This window comes from Chanodichthys erythropterus, chromosome 19 (assembly GCF_024489055.1).
Source record: "Chanodichthys erythropterus isolate Z2021 chromosome 19, ASM2448905v1, whole genome shotgun sequence".
NCBI lineage: Eukaryota > Metazoa > Chordata > Actinopteri > Cypriniformes > Xenocyprididae > Chanodichthys > Chanodichthys erythropterus.
Genome location: NC_090239.1, coordinates 32,581,281 through 32,603,948, shown reverse-complemented (window position 1 = coordinate 32,603,948; position 22,668 = coordinate 32,581,281). Strand labels below are relative to the sequence as shown.

The 22,668-nt window shown below is 42.2% G+C and overlaps 1 protein-coding gene across 1 annotated transcript in view; it reads right to left on the bottom strand.

Annotated features, from left to right (window-relative positions):
• grid1b (glutamate receptor, ionotropic, delta 1b) overlaps nt 1-22,668 on the bottom strand; it is a 486,415-nt gene that overhangs the window by 57,963 nt on the left and 405,784 nt on the right. The window contains exon 5 of the mRNA XM_067369520.1: nt 16,036-16,089. Within this exon, the coding sequence (XP_067225621.1) occupies nt 16,036-16,089 (54 nt within the window). The remainder of the gene's footprint in view (nt 1-16,035; nt 16,090-22,668) is intronic.

Here is a 22,668-nt window from a genome sequence, read left to right as displayed (position 1 = left end):
TGTGAAAAGGAAGAAACAAAAGAAAATGGCATAATCGTTCTTTTAAAGCACAGGGCATTGAGGAAAGAGGGACTCAGAGAAGAATATGAAACAATCAATATACAAGCAATTTCAAAGCAGTATCTGGAATGCCAGGCTGGGTAAGCTGGGTATTATTACAAAAAAATTTGGGTTATTTAAATAAAATATATATAATGGCAAGTCGATTAAATGCAATGGAAATGGTTTTCAATAGGAGAGGAAAGATTGAACCCCTCTAACATTTTTTTGAGTCTAAAAATTTTAGCCAAGGTATTATTCGACAAGAATTTGTAACTTCCCCTGTTTGTAACAGTATAATATGTTCAACCTTGTGAACAGAATTAGTGAACATATGAAGACTTCAGATGCAAAAACTTCTGTCTGTCTGACATTTTTCTTTTAATATTTTTTATCAGGCTGCAGGTTCAGTAATTTCACTTTAATGACAATAAAAATGTTATTAGTCAGTTATTGAAATGCCTTACTTTTGACTGATTTGACTGTCCTTCTTTATTTATTTAGCTGTTCTTTAATGTTGGTTGTCCATTTCTGTCAGAGTTACAGAGGCACACGAAACACTGTTGTCTTTACATGCTACTCAAGAATTCCTGTCATTGCCATTGTAACTATTTTCTTTAGCCTTAGAAACAGGAAGAATTATGAGGTTGATGACATTTCCTTTTGACAGTGACTGAAACTACCACAGGTCCATCCATTTCATCATATTCCCCCATCTTGTTTAGTTCTCTTTAAAATAGATAAAAACTTTCAGCTCGACAATTGAAAGCCAGCTTATATGCACACAGTCATTCATCTTGAAATTATATTATTCCATTCACGTCTTCTGATTTGTTCTGTGAACTTAGAGGCTTTTGCTGGCAAAGGGAAGTTGTGTTTAGAGGAACAACGAACCAGTAATTCTGAATGGGCTGAGGCTGGGATTTAGCAGGTTTGAAGCTAAAGTATTTAATGAATGTATGCTATGTGCAGAAAGCATTTGCTCACTATCATTATCTCATTGTTGATGGAGGTGGTGTTTAGAGGGTTTTGCATCTGAAGTCTTCATATTTAATTGTCATATAAATATTCATATTGGTCCACCTTAGCCAAACCCTCTGTGCTGTTTGGAAGAACCTTGCGAAAAGATCTTCTCAGACCAACAGGAATTAGATGGTGGCTCATGAGGGGAAGCAAGGGAGACACAGCCTACCCAAAATTTTTAGTGAAGGGCGATTTAATATTTAATGATTTAATAATATTGCTGAAGTCAGAACCACCACTGCTTTTTCCTAAACATGCCAAATCTGCTGATGTAATTATACTTTACTGATATGAATTAAACGTACCCACTTTATATTAAGTGGCCTTAACTACTATGTACTTTCATTTAAATTAATCATTTGATACAATGCACTTATTGTGCACATACATGTTTTTACATTGTACTTATATTTTAAAAACACCTGCATGTAATTACATCTGTAATTAATTTCTGCAATTACATTTATAATTACACGGTTGACCCATCCCTTAACCCTTACCCCTACCCTTAAACCTACCCATCCCACCAAAGCTTTCCCTAACCTTACCCGTATCCACCTCAATAGCTGCAAATGTGTTTTGCAATTCAATATAAACCCAATAAGTACTGTACTTATTTTTGGATGCAAGTACATAGTAGTTAAGGCCACTTAATATGAAGTGGGGCCAATTAAACTAAAGAGAGTCTGATAGAGAGAAAGGGAATAGGAGGCAAATCCATATCCAGAGACTTTTATTTCCGTTGTTAAAAAACAAAAAAACAAAAAAAAAAAAACAAGCCAACCACCATCGAGTATTTGACTTTCAGTGATCAGAATGTTGAGAAAAAATACTTCACAGAGGAGGCTACCCTCCCTTGGTAACCAATCATCGTAGAGCGTGATAGTTTGAACTGCAGTTGCTGTTATTGTGTCAATTATTTAGAATAAATATTGAATATTTAATCACCAACAAATTTACCAAGCTTCTGTAACTTGTATGTTCTGTTACTGTTTGCCTATGTTCTCTGTGATTAGTTCACCAGTTTGTTTCAATAGGTCCCATACTGATTTAATTCACCTGGTTTTTAAGTTGTATCCTCATTACTCCACATGTATTTAAGCCTTGAGTTCTCCTTAGTTCTTAGTCCTGTATCGTTTATGGAAGTGTGGTTGTGTTTCTCTGTGATTTCGCCTGTGAGCTCATACGTGTTTTTATTTTTTTTCTTTTATAATGAAGTGTTTCTTTTGGATTCTCATTTGTTGTGCACTTTATAACAGCCACCACTATGTGACACATTCCAGCATCCAGCAGCAGCTACAAAATAAATAAATAAATAAAAAAATAAAAAAATGAAGGAACACTGCATGTAGGCTACAGCAACCAGCTTCACTAAACGGCTGAACATGCAATTTTAACACAGGCATTTAAAAGAACAGAAGGATGTATTTTTGCTTCAAGTGATAAGCTAGGTTAGTTAAATTATATTTATTTAGTCTTGCTGTTGTATTTTCTTTAAATTTTCTGTTTAAAAATTTAACAAAAAGCCATTTTAAAGCAGTTAAGAAAAAAAAAAAAAAAAAAAAACTTCTCTATTTTAAAACCCACTACAGGAATGTCCACTGGTTGAACTTAAGTTATGCTGGTGGACCAACATATCCATGTTGTTAACCAGCAAAACTTAGCTAGTGCAGCTAGACTAACACGGAATTTTTGGTGATGCTATTTGTGAGAAGGTCTAGATCATTAGAAAAATGTGTCTGAGGCAAAATTATAGAAGTTCCAAGAACTTACGAATGAGTTGGCTGACTTGCAAAGGGATAATTTGAGGTTAGGAGCTAAAATATGCAGATTGTCAGAAAGCAAGCTTGCAGTCTATCACTGAGAGCCAGGAAGCCAGAGTTTAAAAGTGTAAAAACTGACATGGGGCCCTATCATACACCTGGCGCAATGCGGCACCATGCATGACACAAGTGTTTTTTGCTAGTTTCAGCCCGACGTAGTTTTAATTTTCACGTTCTGCGCCACGTTGTTTAAATAGCAAATGCATTTGCACCTATTTGTGTGCCCATGGGCGTGCTGGTCTGAAAAAGAGGTGTGATTAGGAGCATTGTTGGTGTGTTTCTATTTTGAGGCAACTGAAATAGACTGCGCCATTGACCTACTGAAACCTGGTCTAAAGTCAATGGCACAATATTGATTTTGTTATTTAAAGAGCGTGTTTGTATGCGCCTATATGCGGGTGCACAACGCACGTACACTCTACGTATTACACACACAGGGACACGCAGCAGCACACAAACATGCCAAATATTAAAAATAAAAGGATTACAATGTAAAAGATTATTATTGTGTGCATAAAGATAAAAATGCTTTGGTGGGATCCGACTTTTTCCAACTGATTAGTTTATTGCACGTTATGCCCAAAACACACCCATTTCTCATTAGTGGAATAGGCACAACCCTTTCAGACCATGTGCTGGGCATTTTTCCCACCCTTAAACTAGCAAAAGAGGACTTGCTCTGTGTGCTTTAAATCATGTCCTTAGATCATTAAAATAGGGCCCATGGTCACTCTGCAAACAGAGTTGGCCCATACCCAAAGGTCAGCACAGACAGAGAGTTAATTTTTTTTTGAGTTCTAGTGAGACTAGGAATAAAACTTTTATTAGTTTTTATTAGAATTTATTAGGAATTTAAAGATGAGAAATTTCTCGGCTGAAAAAGCACAAAGAAATAGAGCGAGGAGGAATGAAATAGAGTCAGGCATCATTAGGGCAGTGCAGAGGTCACAGCAATAAGCGGCATAACTGTGAGTAACTCTTCTAAAACTATCTAGCAACAGACTATATTTGCTTAGGGAACTGGCACTAGAAGCTGAGGTTTTTTTAATCCTCAGACCCCAGGAAAGAACATTGAGTTGTACCATAAACATGTCAGTTTTAATTTGACGTACCTCCCTGAGGCCACAGTGGCAGACAAAATCTTCTAAGTAAGAAGACAGCATAAGCTGTCATAGTTTCAGTGAAAGACAGAGCCCAGCTATCTCTAGCAGTTATAATGAATTGTGTAAAGCCCTTGTAGCAGAGTATACTCTGTATCAAATCCGATCTTTATCAGTTTTCCAAATTAAGCAAGGCTGCCTTGAGTTTTACTAGAGAGTACTATGAGGAGGATGTCATGTTGAAGAGACTGTTTGTGAATAACCTTTATCCACAGTTATAGGAAACCACTCACACTCCTGGTAGTCACTGATCGCAAATCTGCAGGAAAATTGAGACAGCTCACCAAATGAGCCTGGGACAGTGGTATGGTAGACACAGACAGGAAAGACAGACAGCCATGTGCTTCTGTGCTTGAATCTATACTGGGCAATAAGATTCCCACTTCAGATGGAAGAAGTGTCAGAACTTTACCAAAACAGATTCCCCTCTGCCAGTAATTACTTGTTTGGCTATCACCAGACCAAGCTCAATTTAAAATTGAACATTCATCTGGGGAGTTTGCTATACTTTTTTACTGCACAAGAGGCGTGATCAATGACCATTATTCACGCAATTGGATAGTCCTTCAACCAATCAGATCAATGATCCAGGTGACAGGTGCAGAGCGACACGAAAACTCCAGACAGGTTTAGTTTGTATTGGTTTGTAGCATTGATCAACAGTTTGCAGAAGCAGCAATGGCAGCAATTGGCAATTTTTGCCAAAAAAAACATGAAAGTGAGTGGCATTTACACCCACTTGAGCGATTTGTTTGCTAAAGAAGTCATTCAGCATCGTCAAGAGGTTAAAAGGAATTGGATTGACGATCGTGCTTGCCGTCACTTCTCGTCATCGTGTTATACAAGCAAGGTGGATAAGCCAGTCTGTGATTGGTTCCCGCAAAAGTGTAACAGGAGCAGTAGAAATTAATGTACGGGTTTCCAGACTGAGTTGCCAGGCGAAATCAAATCGCCGGCAGATCAGGCAGGGTTTACCCAGTCTAAGTAATTACAGGTTCTCCTCCCAATCAAAGTGATTGATAGGGATATCCTTAATATCCAGAAGAGCACCCAGACCATTATATCCTTAGGTATAAAAGACACAAGAATGGCAAAAATCAGCCAGCCAAATGGTACAGTTATTTTGAGAAAATAAATTTATAATGATATAATATTGATGCCAAATGGTTCACTGAAAACAATGGGCTTACCAGCCATGTCAACATTAAAGGGCACTTTTGGCATCTGTATGGTGATATGAGGTGGTATTGGATGTTTTGTGAGTGAGAACTGAAACATACCATAACAACCAATGCATGTAGCCTACATGTAGAAATGTAATTAACATTTGACGTTGAGGAAAAGTGCAGCTGTATCAGCAAGAAATAATAATAAAAACACAATTTCATTACAAAAGTGTTCTTGTAATAAGTTACAGCAGCATATGGCAAATGAAATACTGTTATCTGTGTATTTAATTTCTCATGAGACAATATAATATTTGTTTGTCTTGTTTTAGCTTTTTGCATGTAGAGTGATCACTTGCAAAGTTAAGATGGCAGATATGTTGTAAATAAATTAGGCAAAACAGCTCTGTTACTGAAATATTTATCATCAAGATGCTGTTCAGCCATTATTCATGGTCAAGCCTGAAAACTTTCACAGGTAGATGAAATGGTTAGACAGACATGTAGAGAAAATGGAAAATTTATCTAGCTATATTTGCTGCAAGAGTAGAAAAACAGCCAGGACAAAAAGAGACCTTAAATCTAACATCCTTTTCCCATTTCAATGTATGTCCTCTTATGTTTCCCATGTGACTCTTGGTTCAAAGGATATATGTTTACGCTAAAAGCCTACTAGTGTTCTCCCTGCACTGATGGGTTTGTGATGCTCCTTGTAATTTGACAGTCATGCTGTTCCAAACATCTGGGGAGAAAGCAGTACCTTCAGAAGTGGGTTGTGACTGGTACTGTAGAAATTCAACTAGAGAAATTAATGACCACAAGCTTATAGACCACAAAAAAAAAAAAAAAAAAAAAAAAAACAAAAAAAACAGTGTGAAATATGTATCGAAGTCCATACCGCTTTGTGTGATACCAACTTGATTTCTATTTAGACATTTGTACATTTGGATTTATGCTGAGCATGCAATATCAATGCACAGTTAAGCATGCAATATCAGCACATGGGCATTTTCTAAGATATGTACAGTACAGAGATGCACAAATCTTTACAAATTCTCTGATTACTGGTCGGAAATGGAATTAATAGGCACAACAATCTCATTCATCAGTAAAAGAATGTGAAACTTGGACAATGACCTTTCTAACAGCAAAATGTTCTAAAATAAAATCCAGATGGGAACCATTTTACAAGGTGGCATGAATTTGTATGATGTGATTTGTACAAAAATGTTTGTACAAAACAAAACATCAAAGTGTAAGCAAATCGTAAGGTACGATTGGGCTCGTACAAACTAATATGAAATAGCCATCACAAAAACATAAATTGCCATGAGAATGTGTCAGATGAGACTAATGAAAGTAAAGTAATCTGCACTTATTGCATGGTGGAATTTAATTATCATCATGCTCATCAAGTACAATAAAAGTGAAACACTGTTAATGTTATGACTATCCTAACCAGTAGCAATGTTCTCTTCATGAACAAGCTGTTCTTTTTAACCAGTTCTGGTCAGTAAACCAGTTGAACCACTTCATCAAATAGGACTGAATCCACAAGCCACTCCATCATTTGAACTGATCTCTCAAATGTGTCTGACATTCTGACTTAAAAGGGAGTAATATCTTAATTCAGGTTTGTTTGTATAGCGTTTTTCACAACATATTGTTTTAAAGCAGCTTTACAGGAGATGCTTTTTTGAATGATACAATTTAGGAAGTATTCTGTAACCACCAGATATGAGTGTATCAAGGTAATGTCCGGTCCAAGCCGGCATGGCACTAATACATTGTTGTCTGTTTTCTTCGCTGTTTTGTGTTGTTTGATTTATTTTCTTTTGTTGAAGTTATTATGTTCAATACAAAAATTACATGCTTTACTTAACTACCTGCAAGTGGAATTGCCTGAAGATTGTAAATAGCTGCTAAGAAATTCCAGGAGAAGGATATGCAACGGGACTTCACTGAAGAAACGAGGATCAAGAGGTGGGGTGCGCCAAAGGCTTAAGAGGATGTAGCCCTCCCTTGTCTGTAATTACCTTGTCAAATGTATGGAAAAACTATTACTGAAACTTAAGTATGATAGTGATTTTAGATAAAGACATTTATTATGGTTTACGGAGACCAGGTTAAAATACATTGCATCTCATAAAGCTAGCAACTTCCAAATACATGAACAACTGTGCACTCTGGATTTTGAACTTTTTTCTGTCTTTTGGACCTCTTATTTTCCTAGGAAGTTTGGACAAATAACAATTATTTTAGTATATGTTCCCGGAGTGGACTATGAAAAAGCCAGGGACAAAAAACAAACAAACAAACAAAAAACCCCAACACAAAACAGAATGTTTCAGTGATGTGCTGGCCCATTCTTATGTACAATCATTATTCTGAGGGATGTGAACTCTCGTGATCTAATTTGCTTCCTTTACTCTTTATTTGGACTGTCTGACTAAACTTTTGCACATTTTTGGATAAATGTTTTGGCAATATTGAGATGAAACCTGTTTTAAAACAGGTACACCTGTGAACTGAACAAAGCAAAGAACAATTGAGAAATTGCTTTGAGCAAGCAGACTGGCAACTGTTTATTTCACTTGTGAAAAATGTGGATAACATAAAAGAAATGGTAATTACTGAAGATAAGTGGAATGCAATGGAGTTGGAACCAATATTGGTGTGAATGCAGTTGAAAGTGTTTGTAATTGTAAGTATTTGTGGACATACATAGATGCAGTTTGTGATGTATTGTATGGTGAAGCCAAATACAATTTTTCACAATGTGGAAAATAAAGTAAACTAAAACTAAAACTAAAACTAAAAAACAAAAAACAAAAACAAAAACAAAAACAAAAACAAAAACAAAAAAAAGTAAAACATCAAAACTGGAGCTGGTGCAATCTGTACCTCAGGATGTCCAAAAACATAGTCATGGGTGCAAAATGCAATGCAGGAAACTTATCTAAGACCTATCAATATTTATCAGTCATTCAATATGCTGGAGCATTAGTTAATGTAACACCAATGATAATAAGCACCCGTATCATTATGACTTATAGCAAAAAGGTGCCTATATGAATAGAGGCAATTCAGTGTAACAGGATCAAGAAGCCATTTTGAAATCATTATAAAAAAAAAAAAAAAAAAAACTGATAGGCTGCATCCATAATCACATACTTCCCTACTATATTAGGCAAAAAAAACAAACAAAAACAAACAAACAAACAAACAAAAAAACAGTATGTGACAAAATAAGTATTTCCAAATTCACAGTACTCATAAACAGTGTTGGTGAAAGTTACAAACCCGATTCCAAAAAAGTTGGGACACTGTACAAATTGTGAATAATAAAGGAATGCAATAATTTACAAATCTCATAAACCTATATTTTATTCACAATAGAATATAGATAACTGTCACTGCCTACAGGGTTTCTCCACCAGGTGGCGTTGTTCCGTGTTCTGGAGTGAGCGTCTGGAGCAGGTGTGATGCATTACCGGTGATTGCGCTTGTGTCAAGAGACCGTGAGTATAAAAAGGAATGGTGGAGTTGGACTGTGGCTGTTCATCTTTTCCTCTTCAGTCCCAGATTGTTTTTCTTTTCTTTATTTTTTTCCTTGAGTTGTAGTATTATTACTTTGACTTATTTTCTATTAGATGTTTATTTGTTAAATTGAGTTCCATGTGTGGTCTTCCCTTTTCTTATGTTGCTTCACCTTGAGCCAGGTTGACGTAACAATAACATATCAAATGTTGAAAGTGAGACATTTTGAAATGCCATGCCAAATATTGGCTCATTTTGGATTTCATGAGAGCTACACATTCTAAAAAAGTTGGGACAGGTAGCAATAAGAGGCCGGAAAAGTTAAATGTACATATAAGGAACAGCTGGACGACCAATTTGCAACTTATTAGGTCAACTGGCAACATATAAAAAGCATGTATAAAAAGAGACTCTCAGAGTGGCAGTGTCTCTCAGAAGTCAAGATGGGCAGAGGATCACCAATTCCCCTAATGCTGTGGCGAAAAATAGTGGAGCAATATCAGAAAGGAGTTTCTCAGAGAAAAATTGCAAAGAGTTTGAAGTTATCATCATCTACAGTGCATAATATCATCCAAAGATTCAGAGAATCTGGAACAATCTCTGTGCGTAAGGGTCAAGGCTGGAAAATCATACTGGATGCCCGTGATCTTCGGGCCCCTAGACGGCACTGCATCACATACAGGAATGTTACTGTAATGGAAATCACTACATGGGCTCAGGAATACTTCCAGAAAACATTGTCGGTGAACATCATGGCTGCGTGGATGAAAGATCCGGGTACTGAAATGGCTACTTTTATTGTTAGATTTCTTCTTTTTCTTCTTCTTCTTCAAAAAAAGAAGTAGATGCTGTGAATAATTGTCATAAACTTTACTTCTATTTGAAATAGGTGGCCAGTTGGCTGCAGTATAAGCTTAAGTAGAAGTTTCGTCATTCAGGGTAATGTTTTTGTCATTTGGTGTAATACAAATTTACAGTGTCATCCCCCACACATGGGGTAAAAGCAACACAACACAAGCTCATTGGAAAAACGTACCTGTGTCAACATTTTTACAAAATATGTACAAATACATGCATACAGTATCACTGCAGTTACTAACAGAAATGAACACTAGAGGCAATAAAGCATTGCAAGCACTTTTAATAGTTTTCACACACAATAATGATTAAAGGGTCAGACTTGTTTTCACGCAGCTCTCTGCACAATAATGTTGTGACCTCAAAACACTTTTTACCATAGTGCATGATTTGTAAACGAATATATTTTGGAGTTTGCATCACTAACGTAGCTCCATTTGTTCAGTTTTACTGATGTAATAAGCTTGCTCTGTAGCTCAGCTGGTACAGAATTGTACTTGCGAAGTGAAGAACTCGGGTATGTATCCCTTGAAAGATGAGTCACCATAAAAGAGCTCAAAGACAAGAGTTCAAAAACAAGCTAAAATTCTATAGTTACGATTTTGTTTTTATGTCACATTTGCTTTTTTTAACACTCTCGAGTAGGTTTAGGGTTTAATGTAGGTGTATGTTATTAAATGTGACAGAACATTGAGCTTTCAGAGGCACTCACTTGACATTTCAATTCAGAACTGCAGTGATACGTACAAACTCCAACATAATAAACGTTGCCATATACACGTTCATCTGTTCATCTGTACTAAACATGCTTATAGCTTTGAAACTGTCGCAAAATGTACATGACGCATCATATTTTGCGTTTTGCAAAAATGTTGACACAGGTAAGATTTTCTAATGAGCCGGGCTGGGTAAAAGGCTCACCAACATGGGGCAAAAGGCACTTTAAGGCCCCGATCAGACAGAACATGTTTTTCAGGTCTGAAAATGCGAGGTGCACCGCACTGCCTTTTTTTTTTTGGTTGATTTAAGAAAGAGAGGAGTGTGCTACGGTTTTTATGTTGCTAGGCAACCACTGAATCAGCTGTCCTGTCAGTGTAGCACAAGCGCTCTTTGGTTTGCTGTTAAACTGTCATATTATTTACTTGCGGTTTGTGAAGTCATACAGCTCCGGGTAACCAGCGACAGCCAAAACAAGTTTCTCCTTTATCATTGCAGTGCCCAAGCAACAATAAACTTTCAACAGCACAACGGAAGGTCCACCTCTCCATTCATTCAATGGGACAATGGGAAAAAAAACACGAATTACTTCGGGCACTTTTCTGTTCAGAGTTGCTTTTTTTTTTCCAACTCCAGGCGCTCCTGCAAAAACGCAAGGCGCAACAGGCGGCTAAAACACGAGGTGCCCAGGGCACATAAACAGTACGCTCACTGCCAATAGAAAACAATTTTAAAAAGCCGCTTTTCACTGATCGGGGCCTAACAGTGTATGCAGGCAGGCAGGCAGATGAAGACATCGAAGAGTAAGGTTCCAACAAACGTTTACTTATCATATAATTGAAACAGGTAACAATCAGCAATATTCAGGCAATATTATGATGACAAGCATTGTAGTTGGAGCCAGAGTACCCGAGGACTGGGGCGACTCTGGTGAGACTGAGGACAGAGGTGATGCTAAAGTGAGGAAGGAGCCCACTGCAGAGGAGGGACGGAGCGTAGTGGACGGCCCGTATGTCCATGGAACCGGTGGAGCGACGTCTGACCAAGGGAGAGCCGGTGGGAAGAGGGACCCCAGTGGAGTCACTAGGCAGAGGGTACCTGGTGGAGCCGAAGGTGGGAGGAGCTAAGACAGTGCCGGCAGGTCAACAGACCGAGATGGAGTGAAGGGATCTGAGGCCAGAGGCGGAGCCGCAGGATCCTCTAGCACAGGCGCTGCTGATGGTTGCTTGACCTATGGCTCGATGTTCTGGCAGGGTATCTCCAGAGATGGCGCAGAGCTGCAAGCTTCTAGCTGTGGCAAGGCTAGAGGAATGTCTGAGCTCTGAGCTCTCTTAAATGGGACCGGCTAACACCAATAGTCCTGGAGGCCGAGGCAGAGCCTCAGTGACAAGCATCCAAGGTGGAGCCAGGGTGCCAGAGGACTGAAGTGGAGCCGGTGGGAAGGCTGAGCAAGTTGGAGCTGAAGGGGTGGAGAGACGGAGCACAGTGGATGGCTCGGAAGTCCGTGGCACAGACAGAGAGATGTCTGACCAAGGTCAGGCTGGAGGGACGAGGAAGCCCAGTGGAGCCGTAAGGACGATAGTCCCTGGTAGAGCCGAGGGAGGGAGCTGACAGGTCGACGGGCCAAGGTGAAGTGATGGGATTTGCGGCTGATGCCGCAAGGGGATCTTCTTTTGAACTAAACTCCACTCACCAAATAAGTTTGCCATGTGACTTGAAGTCACAAAGGACACAAAATAGACACAAAGTGGACAAAATGGGCAAATCTTCTCCATTTCTATTATCAGAACTCTATATACTTAATGAGTGTTGTTTGTGTACATGCAACATATACAAACTTGCCTATTAAGGTATACATTAATGCACAGGTAAAATGATGTTTGGTCTTTATGTTTTCAGCACGATGCCTAGGTTAATCTGAAATTGGTTTGGAAAGTGAATTATGCATAAGAAAAACCTTAAGGACATTGTTCCTAAACATGAACTTTAAGATATGCAAATTAACCTCATGTAAGAGGGGGGCCATCCAGTGGCCACCTCTGACAGCATCAAACAGTCAAAACACTGTATCTGAAAGATGCCAATTTGCATTTCCCTCCTTCTCGGGACAGGTTAAAAGACTTGTTTCTGAGACAAAGAATTGTTCCAGTTGGGTTGCTGCAGTTTCCCGTTCTGGTTTCATGCTCCAGTTCCTGTTCTAGTCCCGGTCCCAAGATGTGCTAAGCTAAGTCCAACTCCACAGTTGTGAAGTTGCTCTCTCAAGACTCTGAAGCTCTAAAGAGAGAAACAAGGAAGTTCTGCAAGAAGTTAATTTGGGGAGTTTGAAAACTGCAACGGAGACAACGACGACAAGCTCATCGCACCCCATCTTCAAGATATCTTCTGCACCAACTTCAAAATCCTCTCATCAGAAATCCTCCAGATCTGTGTGTTCCAGACTGCCCAGATCTACACTGACTTCAGAATCTAAAGATCCGTCCGTCTGCGTGTTCCAGAGAATAAGGATCGTCTGCACATCGTCTGCACAGACATCAGAACCTTCAAGGCTTCTTCAAGGCTTCTTCTGCGTGTTCCAGGAAAAGGACCTTCTCTGTGCTCCAGGAGTTCAACAATCACAAGTACTTTGTGTTCAAGGCTGTGAAACAGATTTTGAACTCCTTTCTTCCCAATACAACGCTGCCTAGCTCAACCAGCAGAAGATGTCACCGCTTGGATTCAGCACGACCAGGCAGATATCACTTACCAAACCCCTTTCTAGAGACCTTGGCATTAGTGCATATTGTCAGTATATGATTACCTAATTTGCATAAGATTTTGCATAGCTGATATCAGTTAATAACAAATAATCTTCTTGTTTATTTGTTGAAATCAGAATAAGGTTTACCATATTTCTTCTAGAGAAACTATTTCTTTCCATAAGTTTAACTTGTAACTGCCATAATAACATCCTACTCATTCACTTGCATTTATTAATCTTTTTGCACTTTATCCATTCAGTAGTTGTTAGTTACTCTTGTCTATACTTTTGTTAATAAAATCCATTTATTACACTTGTGTCTTCCTTGTGTTGGTAATACAGCAAGAGGCTCTACAAGTTAACGATATCTCACAAATCCTTCAGATTGGTCAGATGATGAACTTCCTCCAACTTATATAATTGTAATTCAGTCAACAAACTTCCATGATTGTTCTTTATTGTCAAGGTAAGACTTGGCTGGTGCCCCGAAAATATTGGAAGGAATCATCTGACTCAATATTAATATCAATACAAAATATTAATATTAATATTTAAGACCAAAAAACACTAAATTTGTGGTACCCTCGAGTGAGGCTAGTCCAAAATCACTACACCAGAAGAGCAGAGGCAATTCCACACCGTAGAGTGGCATCAGATGGGAAGCCAAGGGACTGAAGGGAACCAGCAGAGGCTGGGTCGATGTACTGGCTGACCAGGAGAATACCAGGGAAGCTATAACTACATCCAAACTTTAACGGAACGGAACTAGGGAACACAGACACACCATAACAATGAAAACAGAACACAGTGAAAACGAAACCTAAACTGACTTGTTACCATTACACTGAATATTTTAGAGGGTGTCTTCTGTAAATTGTGGTAAAAATGTACCACAATGATATGATACAATGATAGCCATTCTTTTTTTCCCTTTTTTTTTTCTCGGAAAAAAAAAAAAAAAAAAAAATGTTATCAGGACATATTCTAATACACAGATTTTTTTTCCCTTTAAGTTGTATTACACTTTTAGTAACAGTTTGAAGAGAAACTTCTTAAGCATATTTGTTTAGTGTCATCTAATGTTTTAGACTCATGGCTTGTAAGATTATATGCATAGGGCAAAAAAGAACACAATATGGTGTTTCTTAATCAATTGCAATCACACCTATGCATTGTATAGTCAGCAGGATGAGACTTTAATATGTAACAGCAGCATGTGGTGCTTCACAGCATGTTTAGCAGGAAGGCATCATCCTTCACAATTAACTTAAACAAAATCTGGGGCTTCCACAACTCACAGATTGAGTTACATGATAAAATTCCAATCACATGTGATCGATTAAACACCATCTACCCTTGTGTAATTTGCCTTTAACATGCATCAAAGATGATTGGCAAATGTTTTTGTGCTGGTTATGATGGCTGCAGTATTTGGGAATTGTTCTCCCTAGGGTGCAATGTCTGCTGTATTTGAAGCTTCTGTTTATATAATTACAGACACAGCCTTTTAAACTGCCTTTTCTCAGTGGGTTGAATAAAACTGCATCATTTAATCATTTTTATACTGTATATATATTTGATCCACTACCATTACCACTTCCTACTTGCAAATACTAGTCTCATCCTACACTGTTTTATTAGTTTGCCTGTATGTTCAGGCATTCATTATTCATGATACTGCTTTCATGAATATATAATGACTATACAATCAACTACACTGTGCACAAAGTAGATTTTCTGATCATTTATTTTTTTCCAAGCATATTTTACCAATTCCAAATCACATCAATCTTAAAGGGATAGTTCACCCAAAAATCTAAATTCTGTCATCATTTACTCACCCTCAAGTTGTTCCAAAACTGTATAAATTTCTTTGTTCTGTTGAACAAAAAATAAGATATTTTGAAGAATGTTGGAAACTGAACAGTTGTGGGGCACCCTTGACTTCCATAGTATTGTTTTTCCTACTATCGAAGTCAATGGTACCCCAAAGTAGCCTGGTTACAAATTTTCTTCAAAGTATCCCCTTTTGTGTTGAGCAGAACAAATAAATTTACACAATTTATATTTAACTTGAGGGGGAGTAAATTATGACAATTTTCATTTTAGGGTGAACTAACCCTTTACTAACTACAATTAATTTAATATGTATGTAATAATTTATAAATGATATATAATTATTCATGAAGGCTGGAAATGAAAAACACCTTATATTTAGGTGTCCATAATTATTGGGCAGGTTTTCCTTTACAGGCAAAATGAGCCAAAAAAAGAGATTTAACTCAGACTGAAAAGTCAAAAATTATTAAATGCACATGAGAAGGATGCAATACTAACGCAATACTAGACATTGCAAAGATAAGGCATAACCAATGCACAGTGAAATTTTGGGTCAGTAGGGTCAGACAAAAACAGGTGGAGAAGAAAAGACACGTTAAGTACAGAAAAAAATAAAGAATTAAGGTGAAGAATTAAGTGCAAAATCACTAGGATCCCTTCAATCTCCAGCGCCACCATTTTCCAGAACTGCAACCTACCTGGAGTCTCAGAAATGCAAGGTGTCAGGATTTCAGAGACTTAGCTAAGGTAAAGAATCCTAAAAAATGACCCCCACTTACTAAGAATCACATGCTGAGGTGTTGTAAAATACATGACTTTTTTTTTTTTTTTTTTTAACAGACAGACAGATTGAGAGTGACTCTTGAAGAACCAGCACCACATCCTCTTGTACTACTTTTTGGAAAATTTATTTTTCCAGAATCTGGCAGCAAGTTTTTGTGTGTTTTTTTTTTTTTTTTTTTGGTCAGATATCATCAGTCTATAGGTGTTGATCTGTTTCCCATGTTTTTGTTTCTTAATAACCTGTAGTGATGGGATGATCGGATCATTTAGCTGAATCTCTCATTCATCACAGTGAACTAATTGAAGAAAGCACCTGAACATGAAAAAGATAAAAATAAACCTTCCCTTACCTCATTCACAAACACCCAGTGACTGTCTTTGGAGGCCAGGTTAGTCTCCACAGCCTATAAAGAAACAAATAGAGAATAAATCAATGTGAGTGATTTTTGGCAGGAGTAAATGAGCTACCTGACATTAAAGAGATGGCTTGAAACTGCATTAGGTTAAAACCCTAACCCACCCATATCTGCTGGATGGACACAATAAACATTACTAGATGTGACTAGTAATGTTCCTCATTAGGCTGGTCACGCCTCGCATTCAGCAGATGCCCAGAATTTCAGAATCTTTAGAGGCTATTTTTTCAAAAATGAACCAAGTGAGAGGATTTCATAAAGATTGTTTGTCACATACAAATTTTTTTAGGACAAACAGTGGCGTAGCGTCTGGGCATGCAAGGTATGCACGTGCATATGGGCCTGGGCGGACTGGGGGCCCGCTATACGGCCTACCCCAAAGTAGGCTATACTTAGGGCGTCCGCGCACTGTCCGCATCGTGAAATTTTCGTCATTAGGAGTGTTTGCGGACGACCGCACTACCGATTCATGTGCAGCCCAATTTTTGTGATGGCATGGACAATGTGTGTGTACTGTACAATAGGGCTGCACGATATATCGCATGAGATTGTCACGCGCAATTCATCAATAAAGCCGGTTCCCTGATTACCGCTAAATCTCCATCACCTGCTTTCAAATGCAGCGGCATTTAATAGACAGAGCCGTAGTTCAATGAAAAGCCACGCAATATCGCGTTCATATCGCAGATGAATCGCCTTCGATAATGAACGCGATATTGCGTGGCTTTTCAGTGATCTACGGCTCTGTCTATTAAATGCCGCTCCATTTGAAAGCAGGTGATGGAGATTTAACGGTAATCAGGGAACCGGCTTTACTGACGAAATGCGCGTGACAATCTCATGCGATATATAGTGCAGCCCTACTGTACAACAGCCCATGCTGTATAATAGAGTGAATTGAGTGCTTGAAAACAGAAGTCCACTAGGTAGTGCGCAGCGCACACGCCGAACGCAGCTAAATACTTTCAAAGGTTCGCACGTGCGTCTGTGCGTGAGAGAGAACCCGTGTACATGTTCAGAAAAATGAAGTGTAATATAAATAATGTTGTCAATAACTTTATATAGTCTATCTATGTTAAATGTACTGAAAATCATTAAGAATATTAATAAATGGACCACAAATGGTCAATGCCATGTCTTATCGATGATCTATTGTATTTGACCAGTATTCACTTTCTGAAAACGTATGCATGCAGTAATGTAAGTAGTACAGAATTTTAAATGAGTCATATTGGTTTTCTGAAAAAACGACTACGTCTGCACATTTTAAGATACTGCACAAGATGTGAATAAATGTAACTCGTACACTCGTTGGGGTGGATACTCTTTATTCAACTAAATAAAATGCACATAAAACGTGATGGAAAAATATTTAGAGAAGAAACTTATAGTAAATTTATTAGGAATTAAACGTGCATTAAAAAAAGACAGAATAATTCATTCATAACTAGAATAATCTTCGGACTCATCGCATCTGAAATGATGCTATGATCATTCTGAAACTCCAAAGCAAGAGTCGTATCGGTCGAACTCAAACGTAGACTGTTGAAAAGCCGTTTTATCATTCCTATAAATGTTTTTACCATTTCTGTCTGCATGTTAGTGATAATATCTTATTTATATTAAAGTCCTGGGAAAAAACAAGGGGGGCCCGTAAAAAAAAATTGCATATGGGCCCGGGGCTGACTTTGAGGACAAATAAACATTTTCCTTGAAATATTGCTCAATCGATCAAAAATCGGAAAAAGAACAATCAAGAAAAAGGATCTTCTCACTTCTGTCATACATATAGTTTTGCAACTGGCAGTGACATTCTGATCATTAGGACTAAAAGGTGAGCATCAATGCAATGTCCATTTTCAATAGCATATTTGTCTATGCTCATGCAGCAAATATGTATTATGTAACTTTTGATTTTAAAGACATAACTTGAGATTTTAGTGAACATTAATAACTGACTTAGACTTTTCACTTTTGGTTGAGGATTAGCACAAACTTTTACTAAAATGTTTTTGAGGACTATGAATATACAGTCCTTGCATTGGCTTGCAAGAACTGTAATTGTACAATTAAAAGTGTTATGCTGCATTTTGTCTTAGAGAATATGGATATACATACAAGTTTTGACCCTGTTTATGTAAAGCATTGTGTTCCCTTTCGATACTTCACTCGTACTGCGTATGGGGAAAGGTCTCCCTTTTTCCCCGCTGCTGAAGCCTTTTTCAATAACGCAGTGTAACTGCACCGTCATTGGTTCACTCATAGACAAGTTGTTGAACCAATGGCGGCGCGGCATAGCTGCGCGGCCTATGGCGACAAAGCGCGCGAATATTCCCGCCGAAATGGGCGGGGTATAGGGCTATATAAGCAGGCGTTTCGCCATAGGATTTCAGTGTTTTCTCCTTCAGCGACGACATCTACTTCTCTTCGCTGATCTCCGCCTGAAGCCGAAGAAGCTCGCCGCCTTCTGCTCTCGCCGCCGTCTGAAGAGGCTCCCGCAGCGGACTCGCCTGGACTCGCCGGTGGAAGAAAGCGCCGGCGCCCTCGCGGACTGCAGCTTCTAGCGCCGTCGCCGAGCCGCCGCCTCCCGCTTCCCGCTTCCGGCCGCTTCCTGTGCGTCCCCCTGCCGCCATCCGGCGCGCCGCCTGAGAGCTTCATCCGCGGCTTAAACGCCGCTCTAAAGAGCGATTTCCAGCGGTTTTCACCGCTTTAAGAGCTTCCGCGGCCCTCGCCGCTCTAAAAGAGCCACCCAATTGCCGTTTTCACGGCAGCGGCGTCTCACGATGCCCCGCCACTCATGTGGTACTTGCAGGGCCCCCCTGCACGACGACGATGGACACAGCGAGTGTGTCGCTTGCCTGGGCAAGCCCCACGCAGACGGCGCGCTCGCTGGAGACTCATGCCCGCACTGCGAGTGTATGAGTCTCGCTTCCCTGCGCTCGCGGGTCGCCTTCTTCACTGAGGGCGATCTCGCCGCCGCGCCCTCCCGTCTCCTTCCTCCCGCGGTCCGGCGAGGAAAAGACAGCGGGGTAGAGCGACTCAGCGCCAGGAGTTGAGCGAGCTCACGCCGGCCCAGCCCCCGCGTGCCTCGCCCTCTCCTCCCAGGGAACTCTCTCCAGTTCTGTTCTCTCGCCCTGAGCAGCGTCCCTCCGCAGAAGCGAGTGACCTCGTCTCATTCGGGGGAACAGACGACAGAACAAGACGACTCCATGTCTCTTGCGGCTTCCGAAGCGGAAGGATGGGCTGGCGAGCCGGAAGACCCCGCTCCACCGCCTCCCTTGGAACCCATCGAGCATGGCCAGGGCATGGATGCCGAGCTCTTCCGCATCCTGTCTAGAGCCGTTGAAGAGCTGGACCTCGAGTGGGCCCCTCCAGAGGAGCCGTCTCGCAGCCGCCTGGACGAATGGTTTCTGCCAGGCCGCCGCCAAGCACCTCGCCAGCGTTCAGCGCCCTTCTTTCCTGAGGTCCACGAAGAGCTGACGAAGTCGTGGCGCGCTCCTTACTCTGCCCGCCTCCACACTACGCACCGCTCCGCCCTCACCGCCGTCGACGGCGCCGAGGAGAAGGGATACGAGCGCTTGCCACCCCTAGATGAAGCGGTGGCTGCTCACCTCTGTCCTCCCGCGGCTGTGGGTTGGAAGACGAAGAGGGCCCTTCCTTCCAAGCCCTGTCGGACCACCTCTACTCTGGCTGGACGGGCTTACACCTCGGCGGGCCAAGCTGCCTCTGCGCTCCACACCATGGCCATATTTCAAGCATTCCAGGCCAAACTCCTCCGCTCTCTGGATGAGTCTGGAATCGACGCGCCAGCCTTCAAAGATCTCCGCAGCGCCACGGATCTTGCCCTGCGAGCTACGAAGGCTACGGCCCAGGCCATCGGTCGTTCCATGGCCAGCCTGGTCGTGTTGGAGCGCCACCTGTGGCTCAACCTAACGGAGATCAAAGACCTAGACAAGACGGCCTTCTTAGACGCCCCGGTCTCGCCTTCTGGTCTCTTCGGGCCTGCAGTGGATGGCTTCACTGAGCGCTTTACTGCCGCGCAGAAATCGTCTCAGGCTATGAGGCATTTCTTGCCTAAGCGCTCCAGCTCCGCTTCTGCGTCTAGCCGCCCCAGGACTGCGCCGGCTCAGCAGAACAAACCAGCCCCACCTGCAACACAGGCAGCGCCGCCCCAGGAGCATCGCCAGCGCTCGCGCCCTGCGAAGCGCCCTCCCTTCCCGAGGCGCCAGGGACCCCGGCCCAGGATTGTGCTGGACCCGGTGCCTCCGAAGTCGTCCTGATTCGTCGGACAGGAAGAGGATGGGGGACCGTCCCGTTACGACCGGACCACCCCAAAAGCTCCCACGGGTAATTTCCCCTCCGCCTCGTTTATTTCCGGGCGTGGGAAACATACTCCAAGTGACAGCTGGGCCCACACCTGTTGCGCCCACTCCAAACGCCGTTTTCACGGCGGACAAATTTTTACCTCATCACAAAAAGAGCAAATTTCCTCTTCCACCCCTCGCGGTGTACGACCCTCTCAACGGCGGTCTGTCACCCAACATTATTCAACCCCTAGCCACTCGGGCCGAGGCCTGGCAGGCCATCCCCGATGTGTCAGAATGGGTCATGGGGATCGTAAACCAGGGCTACTCGCTCCAGTTTGCACGACGTCCACCGCTTCGCCGGGGTGCTTCAAACATCGGTCAATCCGGACGACGCTCATGTCCTCCGGGCCGAAGTCATGTCGTTGCTGGAAAAAGGAGCTGTGGAAATGGTTCCTCCGTCAGAGAGCGAGACAGGCTTTTACAGCCGCTACTTTCTGGTCCCCAAAAAGGATGGCGGTCTCAGACCCATCCTAGACCTCAGGCTTTTGAATCACTCCCTCATGAGACGGAAGTTCAAAATGCTGACGCTGAAGCAGATCCTCGCGCACATTTGCCCCGAGGACTGGTTCTGCTCGCTGGACCTGAAGGATGCGTATTTTCACATCCAGATAGCCCCCGTCACAGACGATTCTTGAGATTCGCATACGAAGGGGTGGCATACCAATATACGGTCCTGCCCTTCGGGCTGTCTCTGGCTCCCCGCACTTTCACCAAGTGCATGGACGCGGCGCTTTCCCCTCTGAGACAGATGGGAATCCGGGGTCTGAATTACCTCGACGACTGGCTCATCTTAGCCCGTTCGCGAGACGAGCTGGAACGCCACAGATCCGTGCTCCTCAGCCATCTACAATGCCTGGGTCTCAGGGTCAACTTAGCCAAGAGCTCGCTATGCCCCACTCAACGAATTTCGTTTCTGGGAGCAGTTTTCGACTCGGTCCGTATGACGGCAGTAGTCTCGCCAGAGCGCGCCCTGGCAATTCAGCAGCTCACGGCATCTGTCACGAACAAAGCCTATCTCCCTCTGAAGTTTTTCCAGAGGCTGCTAGGGCTGATGGCTTCCGCCTCCCCGGTGCTGCAGCTAGGCCTTCTTCGGATGCGGCCTCTTCAGTACTGGTTGAAGTTCCGGGTTCCTCCCAGCGCATGGCGGCACGGCCGCCTATGTCTCAAGGTCAATCGGGCCTGTCTTCTAGCCCTGAAACCTTGGATGGATCCAGTATGGTTCCAACGCGGAGTCCCCTTACAGGCGGTCTCACGGAGGACGGTGCTCTCAACAGACGCCTCCAACTTGGGCTGGGGCGCTGTGTGCGAGGGCAGACCGGCCTTCGGCTCGTGGAGCCACGAGGAAAGCCATCTACACATCAACTGTCTAGAGATGCTAGCAGTGATGAAAGCCCTTCAGTTCTTTCAGGCTTACTTGACGGGACGTCATGTTCTAGTTCGGTCAGACAGTATGACGGTGGTGTCATACCTGAACCACCAAGGCGGTCTTTCGTCCAGCCGCTTATGCGCTCTGGCGAAACGACTGCTGGAATGGGCTCTTCCGAGGCTTCAGTCGCTCAGAGCGACTCATGTTCCTGGCAGGAACAATCTGGGTGCGGACATGTTGTCACGGAGCAACATCCCTCCGACGAGTGGATGCTCCACCCCCAAGTGGTCCTCACGATCTGGGAGTTCTTCGGGAAGGCAGAGGTAGACCTCTTCGCCTCAGAAGACAACTCTCATTGCCCAACATTTTTCTCGAAGGAAGTAGATGCTCTGGCCCACACATGGCCCAGCACGCTCCTTTATGCTTTCCTCCGATCGCACTGATCCCCCAGGTCATCAGGCGTATCAGAGAAGACCAGCACAGAGTCCTTCTGGTGGCCCCGCTCTGGAGGAACCAGGTTTGGTCCTCAGAGCTATTCAGGCTCTCTCTAAGAGCCCCGTGGCCGATTCCCCTGAGACGGGACCTCCTCTCTCAGGCAAACAGAACAATCTGGCACCCACAGCCGCAGCTCTGGGCTCTGCACCTCTGGTCCCTCGATGGGAGCCGACTAGCCTCCCCGAGGACGTCCTAAATACCATTTCTCAGGCTAGAGCCCCATCTACGAGGCGCCTCTACGACCAGAAGTGGTCAGTCTTTGTTGATTGGTGTTCAACACGCAACATAGACCCTGTGGAGAGTGACGTATCTTCCATACTGTCTTTCCTCCAAGAACGC